Raw genomic sequence first — 19,031 nt, 5'->3', positions numbered from 1 at the left:
TTTTTGTTTTTTTTAAGTTAAATGACTAAAAGTACTGAACTGAAAAATCTTACTGGTGACACTGACTTTTTACCACCTAAAATTGGCAGTGATCACCAGACCAGAAATGGAAATTGGCAGGTACCACTGGATGTACAGGAGTTCAAGGCCACACCGGTACCATCATGTGCCAGCATTGAGAGGCAATATTAGTCCTTTGGGGATTCAAGGTAAATAAAGGGCTGGGTAAAATTGAAATGGAGAGTTCAGAAATGGTAGCATAAACCTAATGCTTTGCAATAGCCCTAACAATATGAAATAAATGTTCTTCTGTTTTTGTTTTGTTTGTTAAAGCTGTAAGGAGTCTAGTTCTTTCATATGAATACTTGACATAAATATAAATTTTGTCATTAATGCTTGAAAGACAGTAATGTGTAGTGAGGGACACCTTCCTTTTAACTCTGCTGCCCAATAGTTTCAAAACTGTCTACAGGTGATACAGCGTACTTTGTTTTTTTCATGCAGATGAACCAGTCAAACCAATGAGCCACTGGACTATGAATAGAGTAATTGCCACTAAATCAGTGACAGCACATGAGATATACTGGAGCTCCTACAAAATGCTTCTCCAGACAATATTCWGTGGTTTTGTTTGCTTGTTTTTTCATTTGTTAGGAACTGTAATGTCTACGTGTAAGTCATCTTTTAAAGAAAGATTTAAGCTGATATTTTAAAAAGTGATTGGTGATTCCACGTGCCTGACCTTCTGTTATCTGGCTTCAGTGCTTAAGAAGATCTTTGTTTTCTGCAAGCTTCAGTTTAAAAATCTGGGGGAAAATTTAGGTTTGAAGCACCTGAAATCAAGCACACTGTTGATTGCATTGGAAAGTCCMAGTCTGGCTGAGGGTTAACACAAGGAAGGATATAAATGTGCAAAGACAGCATTTATACCTAATTTTACCAGCAGTCCTCTTCACTTTATGCAGCTGATTGACTGAAGTCTGCTTGACAAGTTGTTTGCTRGAGATTTCTGCCTCCGCACCAGAGATTTTAACAGCTATTGCGGGGTAATATTCACCAAGCTTTCTGCTTAATCCTTCCCCTTATATAACTTTTTCACCATGTTTGCTCTTTAGGCTTCAAATGTTTATGTATTTCATAATAGCATTTTTCACCAATTTCCTATTGTGGTTCTCTTCTCAAATCTACAGGTTGTAAATCATGATCCTCACCTCCCACTTTCAATATCAATATTAATTTTGGCCATGTTTTATGATAAATGACCAGGTAATGGGCTTGGGGTTGCCAGAAGACATTCCAAAACTTCATTCAGGCATCCGAGAAGAAAATGCATGTTAAATCGGTGGATGTGGGGTATTTTCAACAAAGGAAAAATATCCCAGGAATGGGAAGGAGGGATAACGARTGCTACCTTCCTGGCCTGTGAAAGACATGGAAGGAGTGGGCCAAGCGCGTGGTTATCAGGGTCTTGTGCCACATCAGCTGCCTTGGTGACGCGACACGTCCGTAAGTGCTGGCACAGATGAGCCAGGGTGTCAAGATCTGCAGCCTTCTGTTGCAGCACCTGGGAGTCTGGCACCTAAAATGGTGTTAGAAGCCTCTGTTTTAGGCAACTGAGCTCAATGCAGGCTGCCTTGGGAAGAAGCTTTCTGAAGTAAAATGCAGATTAATGTGATGCCTCATTATGGAGGAGCTGAACATGAAAGGGTTCTTGCTGCTTATTAATAATAATAAAAGATAGAAAGCAGAGATGCCGATTCAAAGCAAGGTGCTTTAAGTGACTGCATTTAGGGAAATTAAAAGGTTTCTAGGCAGTAACAAAACTACTCTGAATGGATCTTGAGTAGGAACAATCTGCCAGAGGTGGAATAGCCACCGTGAAAATACTGGTCTTTACTCCTTTCCCTTAGAGGAAAATATTACTTTAATGACAACAAAGTCATAACTATAATACATGTCACTTCAGCATTGGCATACTTCTCCCCACTGCTAGATGGCATTGGCTAGTATGTTGAGACAAACTCTTGGTTCCTTTGACACACCGGATTATTTCCAGGGAGCCTTTGCATTGTGGATATTTACTGCCGCTGTCAGTGTCAGCATGGGCATTATTAGGAAGGCAACTTTAAGGCATTCCTCTTGGCCAATCCAACCTGTTCTCACAGATCTCAGCATATGACACGATCTGTCTTGCCCATTTTAAGCTTTCATATAGCACTTAAGCAATAAGGGTAGATTAACTTGGAGTCAGTGTATGATACTGTATTGCTGCTGTGCTTGCAACAAGGCATCCTCAGAACACCTGCAAGCTTAATGAGCCTTTCCAAGTGCTGGAAGCTGTTTTTCCCAGGAAGTAAAGTAGCATTCCTTGCTTTAGAGAGAGTAATTTAGAAATGGTTGTTTATCTTAAGCTTAACTGTAGACATTCTTCCAGGTGAATTAGTTACTGTTTGTTTTATGGGAATCGTTTTCTTAAATTATTTCTCCAGAATTTGGGAGATGTTTCAGCTTTGTTTCAAGAAGACAGGAGAACACAGAATATCTCATTGAAACAGCCTACTCCTTTATTAAAACAGACTTAAAATTTGAAAATAACATGGTGGACAATCAATTGGCAAATAGCTACGTGAAAGCTATTACCATGCAAAGGACTCCAGTTGTTGTGGCTCAAGTTTCTTACCACTGCTCTCATTCCACAGTTGGGTAAACTATCTCTAAAGATCTCAGTAGTTTTAACGAGCTCTGAAATGGAGAATTTACCTTTTGAATCTTAGGTCCACTGGGCTGAAATCCTCCCTACGTGTGCATGGTTTTGATTATCAACTCTAGGGAGAGAGAGGTTGTGTTTTCGCTTGCTGCTTTGTAGCTAGGGAGGAGTCAACTGGGGAAGCAGTCAGTAGCTGTGGCCAAGATCCAGTCTGACAAAAGTCTTATTTTCCTATTGAATACTGAAGCCTGATGGATTAGAAGGTGAGTTACAACTGCCAGAAAGGTGGATCTCAGATTAACAACTCCGGTTTTTCAGGTAAGAGACTGATCTTTGATTAAAATAAAATCAGCTCTGAAAATGGTGCTTTTTTCAAGTAGAAGTGGGTCTGGATGATGATTCAGTCAAGGGAGCTCAAATATTCCTACAAAAGCATTATAGAAATGCTGAAGTCACTCATGAGATTTGAGTGTTCAGGGACTTTTCTCTGTCTCTCAGTGAATTTGCCTGAATCTTGAGGCATTTGCAATCTGCCCATTAATTCATTTTTTTATACCTGTTTGGCTTGAGCATGTCCAGAATAATCACTTGGCCTGGCACCTACTGGAGTAGTGGGCAGAAGTTCTTGCATGTCAACCTCTTAACTACTTCTCTAAGAAAGCAGAAGAAGGTGAACTGAGGGGAGAGATGTCTGAGAGAGGGTGAAAAGGAGCAATAGCTGCARGCATTTTAAGCAGTGAGTTGTGTATGTGTCAGCTGAGAGTTACAGCCTTAGTTTAGACCAGAGACCACCCTTGTTCGTGGAACGTGTTTGCACTTTGAGCTCTGCATATAGATGAGCCCTTCCACACACTCAGGGTGTGCAAGAGTCCTCGAGGCTAATGTGGATAGTAAAACACTAGGACAAGTCTCCAGGARGAATAATACCGAAGCTTTTATTGGTACTACTTGAGCTACTCCTTATGCAAAAAGTCTCTTACTTAAATCATATCAATACTTTTTTTTCCCCCAGAAGTCTAGAAAATACCCATACTTAAAGGGTCGCATATGTACCTGTTCACAGGAAGGCTTTTTTGCAAATGGTAAATTAAAAAGCTTTCTTCTGGCAAAGTTTGCACTGTTTCATGGGCTTGAGAGCACAACAGAGAAGACATAAATTAAATTAAACAATGTTTTGCCTGACCCTTGTCCAAGGTTGATAAAGCTGGACAAGAGAATTAGAATTGCTCTTGTTCTGCAGCCTCATGAGGAGGCAGCGCTCGTAACGTGCAAGTGTTGATTCTTGCTTTTTCAAACAGCCTAAGATAGGTGCTTCCAATAAGCATGGATGTAGTGCTACRTATTTTCTAGACTGTACTGTCTGAAAAAAGATGCCTTCAGCACATCTGCGAACTTAATGAGCCTTGCAGAAGTCTAGGGATTGTATAAATGGGAGTGCGTATTTCAATGAATTGAAGAAGATAAATTAGATAAGGCCTTTTTTTGTTGCTGTTGTTTTTCTTTTCAAAAAAAGGTCCAGATCTCCTGGCAACAGGTCTTAGAATTTAACCTGCTGATTCCTGGAGGTGGGAGGTGCTTTTCTTTTTTTTTCTTTYTTTTTTTTTTTTCCCTCTCTAAGAAATGACAGTTTTGGACTAAGATGTGACGGTAAAAGGGGAATATATTTACTGCTGTCTGTTGTTAGAGTCTTTCCTTTGTCATTTAGTAGCATCCAGAAGAGAGAACTGTTGCTTTGTTAAATAACTTTTTTCTCCATTTTGAGCTTCTCATTTTCTTTTCTTCTTACTGAAAGGAAATATTTTAGCCYTTTCTGATGATGAACATTGATAACCTCTTCAAGGATTTTTTTTAAATTAATCATTTTTGAAAAAATGCACTTGATCTTAATCCTATGTTTACAGTATTTTTACTGGAGCTGTCAGGAGCAGTTTATTATCATTATATATATATACACATATATATATACATACATACATATACATACACATATATATCTATATAGTACCACAGATTCCTAGTGCTTTGTAGACTTAAAAAAAAATAAGTCTACTAATGCAGGTTCCARTCTCTGAAATGCCTGTTTTTACTGGGTACCAGTTCTCCTGGTTTCTCTGCATCAGTTTCAGCACAGGAAGCAAAAGCAAGGCTTTTTAGTTTTCTGCTACACAAAGATACAGAAGCATCTAATGCAATTTAAAGATGCAGGTTTGTAATTGATAACAAGGAACACCTTTTCAGAAGCTGTATAATAAATGGGGAACCAGCTGTGTGACAGCGCTGAAACCATATATTTCATATGTGTATCAAGTGTATCAAGTGTATCTGGAGGAGATGCAGATAATGCTTRTAAGCTTCAGAAAGGAAGCTGAACTTTTTTTTTTTTTTTTCCCTTCAGTTCTTAAATTAGCTCTTACATAGTAGAGATTGGATCAGATTGTCCCAGGTCTCACTGCATTTTCACTGGAAGCTTCTCTTGTTAGGTACTGGAAAGAGAGAGAGTGATGGCCTGAGTGGATCTCTTACCTGATCCTTTATGGCAGCCCTGCTGGCTGTGGTCCCCGAGGGACCGGGTCTCCCTCCTTACAGGTGCTATGCACGTTGGCTACGAAGGTGCATTTATTGATTTGCACCTCTGCAGGGAGGGGAATGTAAGGGGAGATTACCAGTCTGGCTAGGAAACACCCTTGGATGAAGTCTTTTAGCTCTCATGAAGGGTTCTTTCTCAGTATTAAGTTGATTTCACAACTCTTCTGATTTGGGGAGGAAGAAGAAGGCAAAATTAGGAAAGGCTGAACTTGAAAGGAGGTGGTCTATGGAACAGCTATAAGAGGTGCATGCAAAGAAAATTTGCTCTATTTGAGCTGATTGCTTACTTAGTCTGCTTAATTCACTTAATCCCCAGCTGTGGTGAGTGGGCATTTATTGTAAATTAATAACAAAGGTTTTAGCTTAATGTGTCATGTTTTATAAATCAGCTGAATTTAAGATGAATGGGAAGGGGTAAGAATGGAGTTTTAATAAAGGCTTTCAAGTGATTGAACRCACAGCCTTTTTTATTTTAGTGCCCCTATTAAAGTGTGGAGAGAAATCTGTCACATGCTTTAAACTTACCTTTGTAAGACTAAATATTTTATCTCATTGTACTGTTGCCCCTGACCCTTGGCTGCTGATGTGGGTGACAGATTTGAGAAGCAGAAGTTATCGTTAGGTACTGTCATGTCCTAACACAGGGAAGGAGGAGGCAAATTCCATTTTTGCTTCTGTGGTATTAGCATATTCCCACTTCATTTACTGCTTCCCCCGTAGCTGTCAGTCATACAGTAAGGTATGAAAATGTACTTTCTAGCATACATAAAGCCGTTCAGAATGGAGATTTTCAAAAATATAGTGGGTGGTAGAAAGTAAAATTGGCATTTGCTTTCATTGACATGAAGTTTTCTAACAAAAATCCATGGTGAGTTAAGACTCCTGTGGTATTATATATGCTTGGTATTAGGTAATCTTCTGCAGTGGCGAAATAGAAGGTGAATGTGAAGCACTGAGTTCTCCTCTTATGTTTATATGTGAATTGGGAGTTTGCTCCCAACACGAGGCTCACATGGATGTGTAATAATGAACCTGATCTACATGCAATAACTGTATTTAAGATGTTATCTAGTGGTTTTTCTTTCCTTGAGTCTCTTGAAACTTTCTTCTTGTAAAAAACAGTTCCTCAGCACTTATTCCCTTAACTACAGTGCTGAACATAGCAGAGACTGTGGTTGTGTGGTGGAACACGCCAYGTAATTTTTTCACGTAGAAATCTGTGAAGAAGAATGTTTCTAAGGAAAAGAGAGTAGGAACTAACACAGGAAATGGCCAAGGGAGCCTTGAGGTTTGGCATCCTGAAGCTGAGAGCTCTTCCAGCCTTATTTCAGGTTTTCTGTGTTCCTTGTTTTTCTGTTCTACAGCAGCCTTGACCAGTCTGTGATACCAGCTGTTTGTGCCTGAGATACATTGAGGCAGTAGTCCAGCCTAGGAGAGATTTGGGACATAAGAAGACAGTCTGGCTTTTTGGCCATGCGGGGCTCTGGATAATCTTTCCTTATATCGTGTTTTCCATGCTCCATAGTGAGTGGCGGCTTTGTGGACAGTGCCTGTTTCTGCTTGTCATGTCTGGGGTCCAGGAGCCAATGTGTTAACATCCCAGAGAGAGTCCTGGGAATACGCAAGGCGGCAACCTTATCCCACTGCACCCACATGTGACGTGTTTTCAAATCCTAAGCACAGATTTTGTCATTCCAGTTYGTCCTGACCTTAGTAGGATGAGTGGGAGTCGGAGGATTGCTTTTTTTAAGACCTCTTCCCATTAATTCTGCATTACCTTGTTTTTCTGTGTTTAAATCTTAAACCCATACTTAAAGTACCAAAGAAGGTTTAGCCACACAATTGCCATTTGACATGGGAAATTGAATGGCTAAGCCCCTGCATATATGTAATAGCCTGTACACTGCTGCGAACGCTGTATGATTATTCTTTTTACATTAAGCAACCAAATGCTGATTTGTGTACATATATAGGTTTACCAATTTCCTGTGGCTGAGAGTTTCCAAGAGATTAAAAGAATAGTTGGTTCCTGTTTTTTCTCTTCTCTTTATTTTTGTCCTTTAGCAAGAATATTTTGTGTGTGTGTGTGTGTGTGTGTTTAGCATTCATTCCCTAGAGAATAATCTCAGTCCTTGTTTTAGCTGGCCTCCTTCTGGGAGTGTGTTAAATCTGTAGCCAAGATCACAGGCAGCTCTGGGCAAATCATTGGGCTGTTATTAACCAGCCTCCATGGCAACTGCTGCTCACCAGCCTGAGGACAAAAAATGTTTTTATTCTGCTGAGTTGCACAAAAGGTTCTAGTGATGCCTTGCACAAAATGGCCATTGAAAAGGGAGATGCAGTGATGTGTGTTTGTGCTGTATAGTTTCATATTTAAATCATTTTACACTGCTGTGTTGTAAGTGGGTTTACAGCTGAAAAGTTGAGTATATTGCCCATATGAAAAAAAAGAAACTAACAGAAAATTTGAACTAAACTTTTTTTAATGCTACTTTTATTAGCTTTATATATATATTTAATTTACAAGCTGTCAGCCTGCAGTTGTCATCAGGATATTATCAAGTTATTTTGTAAAAATGCTTGTTGACCTGGGCTTATGGAGAGATCATAAAGCTGGCTGCTTGGAAAGCTTAAGTATGTGGAAGAAAGCCACTGTTTTCCTTCAGTACTAGTTTGAGAAGCTTGATAAGAATACCTTAGTGCCTGATGAGCTTCTAATTTTAGCTGATTTTGAAAGATGTTCCTGGCTAGGTATGAGGATCCTATGGTCTTTACAAAGAGCATTCATAGTATGGTCTACGGGAGTGAATGAGTATGTGTCCTGCAATGCAGTTATCTTTGGCAGGAATGGCTGTGCAGAAGCTCTAGTGTCAATTTATGAGCAGAATGACTTTGTGAATGGATTATGTCTCATGGGAACATGCTGATTTGGGATGTTTCGTGTACTTGCAAGCTRGCAGTGAACTATTTCCCTGTTTGCTCTTTGGAGTACCTCTGTCTTGGTTGCTCTTGATGCAAGGGCAAATACTTGCTGGGGTTCCACATGTGATCATTTTTCTGTCTCCCCCAAAGTAGTRGTGTTACTTTAGAGAGTTCTTTGGGGGTGCCTTGGCCATGGTCTGCCCTAATACAGTGAAGAGTACCCAAAGATTTTCATGCCTTTTTTCACTTGTGCTGTAGAGTGCCTAGGGAGGACACAGACAGTACCTGAACAGGCTTGTTGCTGCCAACARCTTGGAAACAGGAGCGAGGTTGCAACAAGGGTCTGTGGATTAATAGTAGATACTGGGATCCTTAAAGATTCTCCCAGGTCAGTGTCCTGCTAGTGGCCTGGAAAGTGGGCTCTTTGTTGTGGGATACCTGGAAATGGGCACCTAGTTGGGGGGATGTTAATCTTTAACTATGGGTTTACATAGATTTTTAGAGTTCTGTCAAGCAGATTGGAATTTGAAGCTTTTCTTCCAGACCAGAAATAATCTGTTTGATCAGATCAGATCATTGTTGCACTTTGATAATCTTTCAGTGTTAATCCTGTGCCAGGTACAAGATTTTCTTGGGTTAACTCTTAGAGATTTTAGCCTGATCTGGCAGCACAGACAGAGGTGCACAAGCTAGCCTTGTGTCTGAYGTGACTTGTGAGCTGCACTTGGGCAAATTTCCCAAAGTGCCACAACCAAGGATTGCTCTGCCAGGTTTAGTATCTGAATTTGATTGACTCTGGACCTCTGTGATAAGATGCCTACCAGAGACAACTTCCTCCACTCGTTTGTATTTTGTTTGCCATGCTCTGTCCCTCAGGTGTCAAGCTTCAGTATTTATTCATTCTGCAGTGTTTTTGTCGTGAAGATAGTTCTTACTGAGTGGATTCCAGCTGCGGACTCCGCTATATAAGCTTCCCAGGCTTGTTTCCATACAATTAAATCTTGTCTGCAGTTAGTGAAGTGGCATTTTATAAGTCATTTTGGTGGTGATAGCTGTTTAAACCTGACTGGGACAATTGCTAGTGACTTTCTAAAACGAGAGTTTTACATTTCTGAAATGGGAAAGCTTTCAATTATTGTATGCATATTTTTCCCCAGTGCTTCATGGAAGTGCTGGCTCTGTAACTCATTCATTAGTGGGAAAGTGAGGATGATAAAAATAAACTTGCCTCATTTGATGGATGGAGACTTGCYGATCTTTGCTTAGAATTTCTGAGACAGGAAGTTGCGATGTGTGCACTCGCCTGCTGTCTCCATACGTTCAAATGTTTTATTCATTTAACGCCTCCTATTAGAAGAAACAGACTGTTTCTGCTGGAGTCTCCACCGGCAGTTCCATTAAGCAGTATCTTAATGGCTTATGTTTTGAACGGTAGTATGAAATGTACATTAATGGAGACAGCTTTATGCCATCACCCTGAAGTAATGAATTGGTATGGATTGCCATTACCATTATAACACAGTTAAAAGCTGTGTTTGTTTCCGATTTACATTTCCCAGTGCTGCAAGCAGATGGATTTTCAGGCAGAGCAGTCAGTAGGAATCTGATAATTCAACTGCAACTATCTTATTACAATGTTTGTTGAGCAGCAATTTTGAGGTTTCGTTAACTCAGACTGCTTAAAAATAAATTTCATTCAAACTATGATTATGCTACMACAGACTGTATTCTGAGATCACTGTAAATCCATTATATCCTATAAAGTGGGAAATATATTGGGTGTGCAGTACAGCTTCTCACTGCTCTTATTAAAAATGTTTTCTTTGCTACTCTTTGGTCCCTGTTCAGACTTTCTGCTGCTTAAATATCTTTAGATATAATCTTAATTGATTTATACAGAAAGATACTCAGCAACCATGGAAAGGTGCAGGGTTTCGTACACCTAAATGTGTTCCTCTCTCAGTGAAAGTGCAAAGTATATATGTGTGTGTATGTGTGTGTGTGTGTGTGTGTGTGTGTATTTTCCCCCCCAAAAGGCAGGTTTAGTTGTCCTGAGTATTTGCTTCTCTGGCTCCTTGAATGGCACCAGCATACCTGGTGCTCGTACTGTTAGTATGAGTAATTCTGCAATGTGGTGAGCTATCAGCAGCTGAATTGCAATAGATCACTTTAGACAAGTGATTTTCTCTTTTTCCATTTCATAGGCTGTCTCATTGATTTTCTCTTGAGCCCGTAAAGACAGCAGCACTCAGCTCACTTTCTGGCCGTTGAGTTCACGCCAACAGAACTGTAGGTCACTGCTTTAGAGGGTGATGCTTTCATGCACCATCTATAGATTTCCACTTGGCATGTTGATCTCTAGGCCTTTTAGGCCCTGCTGCTTTTACCACATGAAGAATGAATATTCTTTTCCTCATAATTTGCTTTTTGCTTACACTGTTTCCTTTGCTGTCTCCCTGCTGCCCAGGTTGCTTTGAATGTTGCATCAAGTGCCTGGGAGGGGTTCCATATGCCTCACTGGTGGCCACCATCCTCTGCTTCTCGGGGGTAGCGTTGTTCTGCGGCTGCGGCCACGTGGCGCTCACAGGAACTGTGTCCATCCTCGAACAGCACTTCTCCACAAATGCCAGTGACCATGCTTTGCTGAGTGAAGTGTGAGTATGCCCCCCCATTTCCATTATTCATAAAAGAAAGTCATCACCTCTRTACTATAAATGAGCAGAGGTGGATTCAAAGCTCAGGCTCTGGTTCTGGGTATTAAATTGTTCATCTATTAACCAGTGCTAGGTRTCTTTCACACATGCAGAACCCATGTGTACTCCGCTTGACCTGTTCATATTCGTTACACTGATTTTTTTTTACAAATTGTACTTGAGCTGAGTTTCACGATGAYGAGCAACCAGGAGCAGGATACTCAGTAGTTTTGGGCTCATTCTCTCATCCTCTGCCTACCCTGAAGCAGCAAGGGCTGCAAGTCCCATGCACGGCTGCCCCAGAGGGCTGTGCTCGCTCCTGGGGAAGGAGCGTGGTGCRTGGAGGGGAGCAGGACTGTGCCGACGGCCCCAGAGACTTTAGGAAGGTCTCCCTGTTCAGGTTGCRTGCTTCTGTGAAGAGCAGGGAGTCACTGTGTCGCACATTTGTGYGTATTGCTCACACCAGCGTGTTGGCAGTGGGCAAGATACAAATATCTTGCTTATGTGCCCCTAAGTCCCCATTGAATRTTTGAGGTCATTATTTGAGGACTTTAGCATCACGATCTCACTCAACACAGTCATCGTTTTCAAGACAGTCCTCCTTTTATTGCTTCCCTTTTGCTACTGCCTCCCTCAGTGCTTGTGCACATCAACCTGTCAGCTTGCATGCWGTGAGCCTGAGACTGTCACATGTGCCCCCTCCCCACCCTCCTGCAGCGCTGCCGTTAGCACCCACAGCATGGTTTTGGGGCATCTCTCCCTCCCCAGCCACGCGAACCAGGCACCGCCAGGTTTTCACCTGCTGAGTGCCATCCACCGGGGCCCTCCCAGCAGTGCCCTCTACGCCCTGGCTGCAGCTGGGCACCAYATCCCCAGCTCTGTTGCACAAGCCACAGGGACACTGCGGTTAGCTTTAAAATTTAGCAAGCAACAGCAGTAGTTGCTCTTCAGCAGCCGCCTATCAAAATACCTCCTGCATCAAGGTTCATTTATTCACTTGAGCAAAAAGAAATTGCGAGAGTTGCCATAACAGAAAGCACGTTTTGAATTTTGGAGAGTTAAAGGGTTCTTGGCGAGTGAGCATCAGCATCTAGGGAAAGACATTATTTCTGCCGAAGCAGCTGTGGTTCTGACTCTATGGTAGCCTAACAAGAAAGGGAAAGGAGAAGAGGTGCTAGAAAAGGCCAAATAATTTAAGGTAAAGGAGACATAAAATAAATGAAAAATACATGAGYAGGTCATTATTTGTGGAATACATTTTTAAGCACATTTCATATTATTCGTTTCTGGAAACATGYACGTAATCCCTCCTAGACTGATGATGACAGCAAAATGAATTATTTTTTTCTCAGATAATGACTTAATTTTTTTWATGCTTTGCAGCACAGGTGCAACCTAGCCTGTTATTTTTAATTATTTTCGAAAATAAACRTAACTACTGCTTTCTAAATACAATTTTAAATGAGCAATATCCTATTTTGATACAAGGAGTGTGCTTTTATGTCTGGATAACATCTGACTATATATTTAACTACTAAATGGCAGTCATCATTTTTCTTTAAGTTAAGCTAAAACATGCAGATGGTCCTTGGAGATGTATATGTAGGCAAGCAGCTAATTAAGGGAGTGTGGTAAGACCTAAATAAACATTTGAGGGGGAAAAAAATGTGTCATTAAAAACCTGGCAGTATGGATGACTAAAATTAATGTCTTTCTCTGTTTGGTGAGGCTTTTTTTTTAAAAAAAAAAAAAAAAAAAATAAGTTTCTGATAACTTTGTGGTAATAACAAAGTATGTTTTTTGGAGACTAGAAGAAATGTTGTATGGAAGATTTGGGATTCTGGTCTTCCAAAGCAGTCAAGTTTAGAGACTGAATCTTGGATTAACTAGATTAATAATATTTAGTAATGATTCTTTCCATTTATCTGTTCTAGCCAGAATAAAACTACCACATGAGAGTCATTGCAGATGGTAGATTTTTACAGAATCAAGAACCTTCTCAAGTAACATCCAAAAAAAGTAGTTATGCCAGTGATCTTATTTCCCSCTGTGCCTTAAGTCCCAGAGTACCTCAAAGGGAAAGATTTCCTAAACATTTCTTTCAATTGAAAAGAAAATAAATAGTAATTACACTTYGGGGAATTCAATACTGCTATAACTTAAGGCACTGAAAGTATCTGACCACTTGGCAATGTCTGAGATGGTAGAGCAAAATATTCTTCAGAGAAAGAAGCCTCAACAACATTTGCCAAGTTTTATCTCTMTCAAATGCCTCTGAATTTACAAATTTTTGCAAACACACATTAACTGGATTTTCTGGAAAGAGCATTTGAGACTACTTTGCTGTACGGCAGTTCAGCCGGTAGTTCTGCTCTAGCCTTTGTAGTGTTCTCCCTATGTCGTACCTGTCAGACATTGTCCGAGTGAGGTGTCAGGATCAGTAACAAGGAGAGAAATATCTCCATGTATGCAGGCGCATGATATCGAGGCTTAAAGCTTGTGACTGATACCAGTGAGGTAAAAACTGCAACACAAACCAGAGATGCTCGAACAGACCTAAGACTAATGCACATCAGTACTGCCTTCCTGTAAAAGTGGGATACTGGTACCAGCAGACTCTCTTGCAGTGCACTTGCTTAAAATGGATTGAGCTTCAACTATATTTCTAGAAAATGAGTTATCACATACCTATCATGACTAAAGAAGACTTACTTTGTTTAAATGGTACTGAAATCTAATTAGATTTTTTTTCCTTTTCCATTTTAGAATACAGCTAATGCAGTATGTAATTTATGGCATTGCATCATTTTTCTTCCTATATGGAATAATCCTTTTGGCAGAAGGTTTTTACACAACAAGTGCTGTGAAGGAGCTGCATGGAGAATTCAAAACAACAGTCTGCGGGCGCTGCATCAGTGGAATGGTGAGTAGCTGTAGAAATGGTGAGAGTGTCTTGCCTTGCTAAAACCCCTTGTGCAGTTTGACCCCCCTGGTTTTGAACCACAGTATGTCACTGTCTACCCTGCTTAATTCTTTAAGGGTGGTCAGAGTCTTTGCACTTGAATCTTTGCATTTAAATCAAGTATTACTGCCCTGCTTTTCCAGTTGGGGCATCAAGGGATACAGATAAAATTATGAATCTTTTTCACCAACTTGAAACACTTAAAGCCTTAAAGTTACAAGCCATCTTCCCTCCAGTATACTTTTGTGTTAGAACAAAATTTTAAACAAAGTTTAACTAAAAATAAAACTTCAGAGTCTCACCCACATTGCCCCCTAGGGCGTCTCTGCAAGAACAGAAACGTTGCTGTGTCTCTGAGACAGAATTTCAAAGCTATTTCTAAAAATCTGAATTCAAAGCTCATAGTTACAGAGGAAGCTAAGCAATATGACAGATCGCCCACGGGAAAGTGTGGGTGAGAAGAGAAGAGGCTTTTGATGCGATTGTTGCATTTTAATATACAACTTATATCCTGTACTTAAATATGTATTTTCAGCTGGCTAAATATGAATGTTTACTTTCAAGAAGGATAACAATTTTCTACTGTGCTACTGGATACTTATTGAAATTTTCAAGAGCTAGTAAAAATAAGACATGCAATCGTTTTCAAGTTAAGCAGCTATTTTACCACTCTTTTTTTCTGGAAAGTATGATCTTCACTGAGGAACAAAATTATATCTAAAGCCATCTTTTCCAAGATCAGAAATAGAGTAGAAGCATACACATATGTGCATCTCATTAGTGCCGATAATTGCTTGTGCAGCTGAGTGGTTGCAGGCACATGATTGTGAGCCTGCTTATACAAATACCAGCAAGACACATGGAAATATGCCACAAAACGTGTTTTTTTTTTTTTTTTTTTTTTTTTTTGCACATTTGTCTGTATAATGAAGGAGAGAGTTTAGAAGTTGAGTAATGGCTTGGAGCTCTAGTAAGACACCCCAGTGGTTAGTGGTGACAGTCATGGCCTAAAAATGCCTGTATGCTGTTGTGTAGTGGTAGAACTGCTTAATCCACCAGGGTTAGAGCAAGGTTTATGAGGAGAAGTAATATAATACAGTAGTGGCTGCATTAGGGGAAAACAACAAGCTTGTGGATATAGTGAGTTTCTGCTTATTTATCAAGACCTTGTCTACCTTTTCCTCAATTACATTACAGATCTAGGCGTTAAAAGGCAGTCCCTTCCATATTACATGAGATYATTACAAAAGATGCAGGCTTCTGACTTTCCTGTATCATTTCTGTCGGCTGTGATGATGCAGAGTAGCCATTTCCAACAGTTACCTGTAGTGCATGTGAGAGAGGTGGTGTTTTTTCTAAGCTATCTTAGGAATTAAAGGCTTCGTGTTCTTCTTCCCATGCACACTTTTGCATATGGATGTGCAGAACCACATTTTACATACACTAGACCTGCAGAAATTCTTTAAACTGATCCACTTGTGTTTACCAAAATCCAATGAGAGAACTTCTGGTGTATGACACTAATAAAAAGTAGGGTATTCCAGTTCAGTTGTGTATAAACCCAAGACTGGCTGCGTTGTGTATTCTTTTTGTAAGTACCTCCAACTCCCCTCCATCACACCACATACTACGTTATTTAACTATAAAATCTAACTCACCAATTGTTCAAATCTTGATATAATGTTTCCAGTGTCATTTAGCCTGGAGAAAGTCCTATGACAATAGAAACTTCAACCACTGCAAAATTTGTTCAGTCCTTCAGTTCTGCTGCCAGGCTGAACAAATCCTGCCCTTCAGAACTTTTCCTGTCCTCACTATTATTTTTTGGCCTGTAAGTTTTAAACAAGATTGTATTATTATCAATGCCTATTCCAGCAGTTCTCCAAAGTAAAACTCCTAAAAGAACCTACATTTAAATAAGTAACACTGAAAAGGGAACATACAGCATGTAACACTTCCCCACTTTGAAATTTAGATCCAAATCGTAGTCTCTGCGATTTCTTGGGTCTCACAAGAAAAAGGAAGCTAGGAATTAACGCCAGATCTCATGAGCTAATGTTTCACCATAAAACTTAACAAGAAGAGGGAAAAAGGAGGAGGTCCAGGGGCAGGGGTAAGTTGGAGCAGCGAGTGTCCTACGTTATAATCTTACCAAAGAAAATGCATATAATAATGTTTTTTAAACAGATAATCTAGACTGGCAAATTTCCATGGAAAAATCCATGAAGCTGTCTCTAAGGTGAACTAAATCTCTAAGGTGAACTAAAACTAATTTTCTCCTAAGCCATGTGTATTAGATCAATTAAAGCTTTCAGATCTGCTATAATGAACATGGTATGTCTTCAAAAATAGGAGTTCTCAAAATTGATTGAGAACTCCTATTAAAAATTGATTTCCATAAATCAGGGAGTACAGGAGAGCTTTGTGGACATAATTCCTCTCTTGTTTTAATTTGCAAGCTGTATAGAAATGCTAGTGTGTTATAGTTAATAAAATCTTATTTAATTGATTTTTGTTGGTGTTTTATTCATTTCAGCCCACAACTAGAATTCCTAGTTAGCTGAGAATCTTGAGAAATTAATAATTTTCTCTTTCAGGAGGCCAAGTTGTTTACTTTAGCAGACTGATTAAAAGAGGAATTCCTGAATTCCACTGGCACTTCAAGTACCAGAAATAAGTACTTGTGAGCAGTGAGGACACCGCTTTTATTTGTACACGGATATGAACTTTTTTATTACTTAATCTGAATGTACTTTTAGAGATTATTTTGATGCATTTTTAAGGTAGATTCAAGTATTCCTTCCAGGGGAAAAATGTGAAGTGCGTATGTTTTCTCTGCTCAGTTTGTTTTCCTCACCTACGTGCTGGGAGTGGCCTGGCTCGGGGTCTTTGGCTTCTCCGCTGTGCCTGTCTTTATGTTCTATAACATATGGTCAACTTGCGAAGTCATCAAATCGCTTCAGACGAATATGACAGTTCCCGGGGACCAGATCTGCGTGGATATCAGGCAATATGGTACTTATTTCAATCCTGATTAAATGCTTTATCCTCTCTCCTTGGTCTAGCTTCAGTAGTTTTGTTTCACCCTTATCAGATGAACCAAATGCAACAGCATCTAGTATCTCTGAATGTGCTATTACTTTTCTAATTAATTCAGATTACATTGATCTTCTTCCAGATGCAATCAATTTGAGCTGGCAAGTCATTTATCTAAAATGATTTTGTAGCTGTTTCTAGTACTACAATATTAGGCTTAAAAATAGATCAGCCTCAAAATAAACTGCTTAGAAACAGAGCTAAGAAACAGATAACCAGATTCTGTTCTTTGAACCCACTTTTACATATCGTTTATTTTCAAAAAGCTATTTTAAAATTAAATTTGAAGTTAACATAACTTTGCTCTAACCAATCACTTTTGGTTAAAAATCTCAAAACATGCAATCAAGAGTCTGCCTCAAATATTAAGGAATTAGTACTGCTTTCTAATTAGATGTAGAAATATAAAGGGAGAGGAAGTAGCAGAGGAGGGCAAAAATAACATAAAATATGGTTAAGCTTTTCAAAAAGTTCAGTCCTTAAGGTGAATTTTTCCTGAAGTTAATCCTTTCAGCTGCCCTTGTGCAGTAAAGCTTGTGCCTTAATTACTTTTGGCTTAATTTTAGCTAACATTTTCTAAGAACGGTCAGTTCTTTGGACTGATCCATTGAAAAGTGAGAAATTGATGCAGAGCTGAAAAAGGAAGAAAGTTTGGTTTATGCTTTTCTATCCAGAATTTATGTCCAGTACAAAAGACTAAGGTACATTTACTTAAAAAAAAAAAAAAAAACTCCAAAAAAAAAAAACAAAAAAAAAAACAAGAAAAAACAAATTAGTTAAACAACAGTTGCACTCTAGTTTAGCAACTGACAGCAAGAGGCTGGGAAGCACGTATCCTTCAGCAGCAAAGCCTGGAAGAGTAGTAGGAATATCCATTCCTACTTCCTTCTACCTCTGATGTTCTCAGCTCTACTAGTGCAACTTTTAATGGACGGGTGCTTTCAGGGAGTGACAGGACTAGCCTGTTCGGAAGCTGCTCTCTCATGTCACTCAACTACCATTGAGGTGGTGGTACTGATAACTTAGTGGCTTCAAGTGTATTTTGAACATGCAGAGAAACTAACTAAAGTAAATCCTAAAAAAATCCTTTTGAAAGCCGGAGCTGAAATGACCTATTTCTTACAGAGCTGCTAATTCCAACCAATTGAATCTGAACTGCAAGTTATGTTGAGGAGATGGTGGTGTTTTTTCTGTTTCAAGTCATGACTTCTACTTATGCTTTACATGTTATAGGCCTAAAAGTTTAGGTTATTTTAAGCCTTCTAGATCCTGTCTAGTACTTAAATTTTCAATCAGTTAAGTAACTGAGAGTACATGAGGTATGGCAGAACAAATTTTCTTGTAGCAGTGTTTCCTTAATGCTTTTTTACCTACTGGAACTAAAACCGAAAAAATCCTTTTGTAATTATTCCCTCTGGCTGCATATTCACACTCCCCTACAGTATTTGCTTGGTCAAGTAGAACTTAATCTAGTAAAGAATTGATATTAAGTGCTATCCTGAAAGGCGCCAAGTATCTCTGAGATGCAGATTATCCCTTTCAATTATGAGTGGGGGAGTAGTCAGTGTGTGACTGGACCTGAAGCACAAAAAAACCAACCATTTGGCTGCCATATGGGAAAACCACCTCTGAGAACATTTCTTGGCAGCAAGCCTTGGTATAAGGAGAAGACACAATGTGAGTGAGTTGTTTTAATTCTACTTGCCAACTCAAAGCTGTACTGGTCAATGTGTGGATGCACAAAATGGGAACACAACTAGCAAGTGGGTGGGAAAGAGTAGAAAGGAACAGTGTGTTGCTTGTTAGAATTAGTGATTTCTTTTGCTCTGATATTTCAGGTATCATCCCCTGGAATGCTGTACCGGGCAGGGCTTGTGGTCCAATTTTAGAGAATATCTGCAACACGAATGAGGTACAGAAAAATAACCTATATGCAACTTTTGCCTCCAAGTTACATAGGCACAGAGTGATAAAAACTCAAAAGTTTTGGAGAAAACTTAGCAGTCTCTTCAAGTTAATAGTATAAAGAGATTGATTTAAGTAGAATACTGAAATTATTCTCTCA

General features: G+C 39.5%; 1 protein-coding gene across 4 annotated transcripts in view; it reads left to right on the top strand.

Moving 5' to 3' along the window:
- Window positions 1-19,031, top strand: part of GPM6B (glycoprotein M6B) — a 30,673-nt gene that overhangs the window by 7,511 nt on the left and 4,131 nt on the right. For 2 of the 4 annotated variants that reach the window (XM_085323151.1, XM_085323152.1), the window contains exons 2-6: window positions 90-209; window positions 10,683-10,869; window positions 13,675-13,831; window positions 16,714-16,885; window positions 18,805-18,878. In XM_085323151.1, the coding sequence (XP_085179277.1) occupies window positions 90-209; window positions 10,683-10,869; window positions 13,675-13,831; window positions 16,714-16,885; window positions 18,805-18,878 (710 nt within the window). The remainder of the gene's footprint in view (window positions 1-89; window positions 210-10,682; window positions 10,870-13,674; window positions 13,832-16,713; window positions 16,886-18,804; window positions 18,879-19,031) is intronic. The other 2 variants (XM_085323153.1, XM_085323154.1) reach the window with 1 other exon arrangement.

This window comes from Rhea americana, unplaced genomic scaffold, assembly GCF_003343005.1.
Source record: "Rhea americana isolate MKP2758 unplaced genomic scaffold, rheAme1 scaffold_82, whole genome shotgun sequence".
Lineage (NCBI taxonomy): Eukaryota > Metazoa > Chordata > Aves > Rheiformes > Rheidae > Rhea > Rhea americana.
This window is presented reverse-complemented; position numbering and strand designations above follow the sequence as displayed.